The 4,494-nt window shown below is 41.4% G+C and overlaps 1 protein-coding gene across 4 annotated transcripts; it reads right to left on the bottom strand.

Moving 5' to 3' along the window:
* Positions 215–2,956, bottom strand: LOC8069552. Of its 4 annotated transcripts, none has more exons than XM_021457761.1 (7): positions 2,288–2,956; positions 2,093–2,215; positions 1,651–1,892; positions 1,370–1,555; positions 1,203–1,295; positions 1,011–1,115; positions 215–853 (listed from the first exon to the last, which is right to left on the bottom strand). In XM_021457761.1, the coding sequence occupies exons 1-7, from the start codon at positions 2,916–2,918 to the stop codon at positions 389–391; spliced, it is 1,845 nt and encodes a 614-aa protein (XP_021313436.1). In that variant the 5' UTR covers positions 2,919–2,956; the 3' UTR covers positions 215–388. The 4 variants fall into 4 exon arrangements, with proteins under 4 accessions (XP_021313436.1, XP_021313437.1, XP_021313435.1 ...); XM_021457762.1 differs by having other exon boundaries at positions 2,294–2,956; XM_021457760.1 differs by having other exon boundaries at positions 2,093–2,953.

The following is a 4,494-nucleotide window of genomic DNA, read 5'->3' as shown; positions in this document are numbered from 1 at the left end:
CTTGTCCTCACAATATGATCTTTTTGTGAGGACTAATAAGACATGTTGTGTTGATAATTTCATCATAAAAACATAGCATTTGTGTGAAAATATTAGTTATGACAAATTATGTCACAACATAATGCCTTAATTGTGTGGAACAATAGATAATGTGGCAAATATTTATCATTATCACCCATGATGTAGTGACAAAAATGGCTCAACAAATATGCACTAATACAATTCTCACAACTGTAGACCAATAATATTTATTTCAATGATTCTTTAACCATGATATTGTTGCGATCGAACAATACATAAAATGTTATAACACTTGGAACTCTCAAAATAACTCTCTTGACACTACTTTAAAGTCTCACAATAATTATTCAACTAAAGGGTCTAAACTCTAAGATGCTGGAGGCTGCGAGGCACCAGAATGTATGCGTGCAACTAATTCAGCCATTTGTTGATCAAGTTGTTCTCTCACTAGGCGAGCAACTTCTCCACTCTGTGCTTGACGCAAAGAACTCAGTGCATCACGATGGGATTGCTGCTCTTCTTGAAGTTGTGCATTTGTTTCAACCACCGTGGAAACTTGACCTTCCAAAGCTTGTGCTCGTTGCTCAGCAGCCTTAGCACGTTGCTCAGCAGCATCTGCACGTGCTCGTGCTGCAGCTTCACGCTGTTCAGAAGCCTCAACTTGCGCCTGCAATCTCATTCTTTCCTCAGCCACTTTGTTTACAGCACGAATGCCAACACCACGTGAGTGGTTTGGCTTTCTACCAAGAACTAGTGCAAAGTGCTCCACTATTGGTATGGGCGCAGATGAAATCTTTTCTTGATGTATCCCAGCAGCTTCATCTAGTTTGGTCTGGAAAGCATGAAACAGAAAACTAGTAAAAACCCGTATACTACACAGAGTTGCTGTTGTTCAAAAAAAGTGAAGACATGTTATCTTATAAAGGTAGGATATTGAAAAATGTGAAACCTAAAGATGCCATCAGAAAATGAAAGTAAAATGTTCATACCATTATTTCTTCACCCGTTGGAATAGACCATGTCCCATCAGCCTTTTGATATGTAGCCCTCCAAACTTGCATAGCAGTAGGCCATTCACCAGTTTCTGGGTTTCGCTGCATTGGAATCAAAAGGCATTTATTCACTAATTTAGAAAAATGTGTAGCAGATAAAAAAAAATGCCTGGTAAGTATTTTCCTCACCAGTTCATAAGAGATTTGAGCAATTGATCTAGTTCCTACTTTGGACCCCATTTCTTGCTTTGCTCTATTCATAGAGTTTTGGTTGCTCCTTTTCTGGTTTACAAATTGCATAAATGTATCATTAACACTTATGCAGCAATGTAATTTAGGGTATGAGTTGTATGTACCTGAAAATCATCATCCGTCCATAAATTCCTTATCAACCATTGCCAACCTTCTGGTGAGACATGTTGTGGCCTTGGCTTCTTGTTTCGGTAAGCTTGAAGTAGACGATAACGCCGATTATTGTACTGACTCTCTACTTGTCTCATGGCACAATCTTTATCTTCTTCTGAAAGCTCAGGGAACTTTTCCTGTACAACAATGAATTAATGTAATATGCAACCACTGAATGCAATGATAAACTATGTGTGCCAAATATATTCATTTCAAATTCAAGGATGGTCACCTTCAGTTTTTTCCAAACTGATGTAGTAGTACCAGGATGAAACTCATCCATTTCCTTCCACTTCTTCACTTGGAGTGGTATAGTTCTTACAAGAACTGTTATCTCACTTTTAAATAAACTAGCATGTTCTCCACACACTTTTGCAAATTCTTTAGGGAACTTTATGTCAATATGCCTTCCTTTCGCTCTTCTCTTGCGAAGTTGATCGTTAATTGTAACTTTTCTACCACTCTTAACAGGGCCTAGTTCATTTAGAGAAAAGAACAAAGGTAATTGTAATGTTTGTATGTAACTGGTGTCAAGAATCAAATTTTAGTTTAATATAACAAGGTAGCGTTTGACATTATGTCATGTGAAGAAATAAATCTGGTAGCATAACAGAACCTAGGTAAATCAGCAAAATAATCAGTATAAGAAAGCATGTTTCAGATTAGGATAACACCTTTAGTGTTGTGTGCTGCAGCATTTATTTGATTATTTTCGTCCATGGCCACATCTGAATCCACTTGATCACACGCATTGTCAGGTTGAGAGCTATGTGAACGTAACCTGGTAGCTATTTGACCTGTAGACACAAAAGTAGGCATTTTGTAAATTTTTACGCAGAGAAATATTTGGTGGTGCTGAATGTATAAACCTGCACCGGAGGTCATTTGGTCCCTTGGATCATTGGATAAAGCAGAGCAAAGCTCATCAAATTCTCTATCTATTTCAGCAACTGTTCGGCGAGGCACACGTGGAGGCGGCCGTGGAGCCATTTTCCCTGCAAAACAACAATGGAATTGATGGAGAAACATAGCCATCAAACTAAATGGACATTTTACAAAAAGAAACAATCTGATGGAAAAATAATTTGGGACATACGGAGGCTGGAAACAATCTGTCAAAAAAATAATTTGAGAAACAAAAATTTTGGATTGGGCTGCAGGCATGGATGCGGTTGGTTGGTGTCCAACGAAAATACGGAATGGATGTGATGCATACTCATAGTCATAGATCGAAAAACAAGATATCATTAAGGAATTTGAGGTAAGGCAACTTCTCGCGTGTGGAGATGGTGACGACAGCGGCGATAACGGAGGTGGTGGTGGCGGTCGTCGCCGCGACGAACTGGATCGGACGCAGAGCGAACTGGATTGGAGGCTGCGACGACGGTGGCGGCGGCCACGACGAACTGGATCGGAGGCCGCGAGACGGCGGCGGCGGCTGCGAGGAACTGGATCGAAGGCCGCATCGATATCATGGATCCGTGCGCCATGGCGATACATGGCAGCCCCTTTGACCCAAGCGTAATAATGGCCGGATGGAGGAAGACTCGGCAAAAAAAGAAAAAGGAAATGAAACGAAATACTAGTAGTAATACCTTTATGGTCCCCTGTTTCTCTCCGTCACTAGTTTGACGATGGTGATAATGGCACTTTCACGGTTTAGTAGATCCGTAGACGATGGAAGGGGCTCCATGATCTTATATATGCTGATGTCCAATGCAACATGGCGGGAGTAAAAAAAATTTCACTGATTAATAGGAGGGAAAGCTTAATGGATATTTGCCAATGCAATATGGTGGGAGCCAAAAAAATTGACCGATTAATTGGTGGGAGTGGTTAATGGATATTTGGAGGGAACAATTTTTCACCTATTACAATTAATTAATAATAGGAGGAAAAGGGTGCCCTCGGTGTGAAAAATGTTTGGTAATAGGCCCATAATATTTGTGCTAGAAATTATAATGTCAAAAGAATATAAACAAGGTCCATAATATTTCTACTAGAAATTATATGTTTTCATATCAATGCTATTTTAATTTATATTTATTGAAAAATAATTTTGTTATTTCGTATATGATGAAAAAAATTTAGACTTCAAATCTCTTCGAATAAGACATATCACTTGACAATTAGTTCTATAATATCTCTAAATGGTCTTTCAATGGTATTTTCCAAAACTAATGTTCTTTAAATATAACTAATTTTCAACAAATAAAAATATTTATGTGGGAGGTGAAGAACTCCATGAACCTTTGGCTGCTGATAGGAGTGTACTAAAGGGTCCTTGAGCTCCTCATAGCGTTATAACATAGGTAGCTCAAGTGTGGCTTCAACAATACAAGATACACTTGTTTGGTTGCATGATCTAGCTTAGTCAGTATAAGAACTGTTACGTTTAGTTGGTTGCTTTGTTTTATAGTGAGAGGTGAGGCGAGCAGATTCAAGCGCTAGGTTTGGGATAACAAAATGCGAATTCGATCAGATCAAGTATAGAAAATGATCTTTAATGCTTCATGCATGTGTCACAATATTTGATGCTTCATGCATGTTTTATTTTCGTCTATGTTTAATGCTTCATGCATGTGTCACAATATTTGATGTGACGGAGAATCTTAAAAACTTTTTGTTGTTTAGGGTGAACTAAACAAGGCCTTAGTACTTCTCTAATTCTCTCGGCCGAAAGAAACTTGGCCGGGCTCTGTTCATCCCGTGACGCAGTGGACTCTGTTCATCCCGTGACGCAGTGGACCGCCAGCCAATCAGGCAATCAACGAGGCAGCGAGCGCTCCACTCCTGGTCTCCCAACTCCCGCTTTCCTGCAGCCGCACAGGCGCACAGGTCGCATCGTCGCGATCGGCCGAGCGCTGGAGCGCGAGGAGGATCAGCTGCCGCCGCCGCCGTTCGCCAGCGGCCCACTGGCCCAGCGCTCCTGTCCGCTCCCGGCTCCCGCACAGGCGCACAGCGGCACAGGCGTTCCCGTCTGCTCCCGTCCGACTGTCACCTCCGCTTGACCCCCGAGGCCCCGAGCCCCCGACGGCAGACGGCTCACGGCTGGCACTCGAGCAGCGCCGCAGCG

Source organism: Sorghum bicolor, chromosome 3 (genome assembly GCF_000003195.3).
Source record: "Sorghum bicolor cultivar BTx623 chromosome 3, Sorghum_bicolor_NCBIv3, whole genome shotgun sequence".
NCBI classification, from domain to species: domain Eukaryota; kingdom Viridiplantae; phylum Streptophyta; class Magnoliopsida; order Poales; family Poaceae; genus Sorghum; species Sorghum bicolor.
This window is presented reverse-complemented; position numbering and strand designations above follow the sequence as displayed.

Coding starts and splice junctions, on each gene's coding strand:
- LOC8069552 (XM_021457760.1), bottom strand. CDS start 2,918: ATGTATCGCCATGGCGCACGGATCCATGATATCGATGCGGCCTTCGAT. Junction 1,556..1,650: donor CAGTTTGGAAAAAACTGAAG/GTGACCATCCTT, acceptor ATTGTTGTACAG/GAAAAGTTCCCTGAGCTTTC. Junction 854..1,010: donor CAACGGGTGAAGAAATAATG/GTATGAACATTT, acceptor CATGCTTTCCAG/ACCAAACTAGATGAAGCTGC.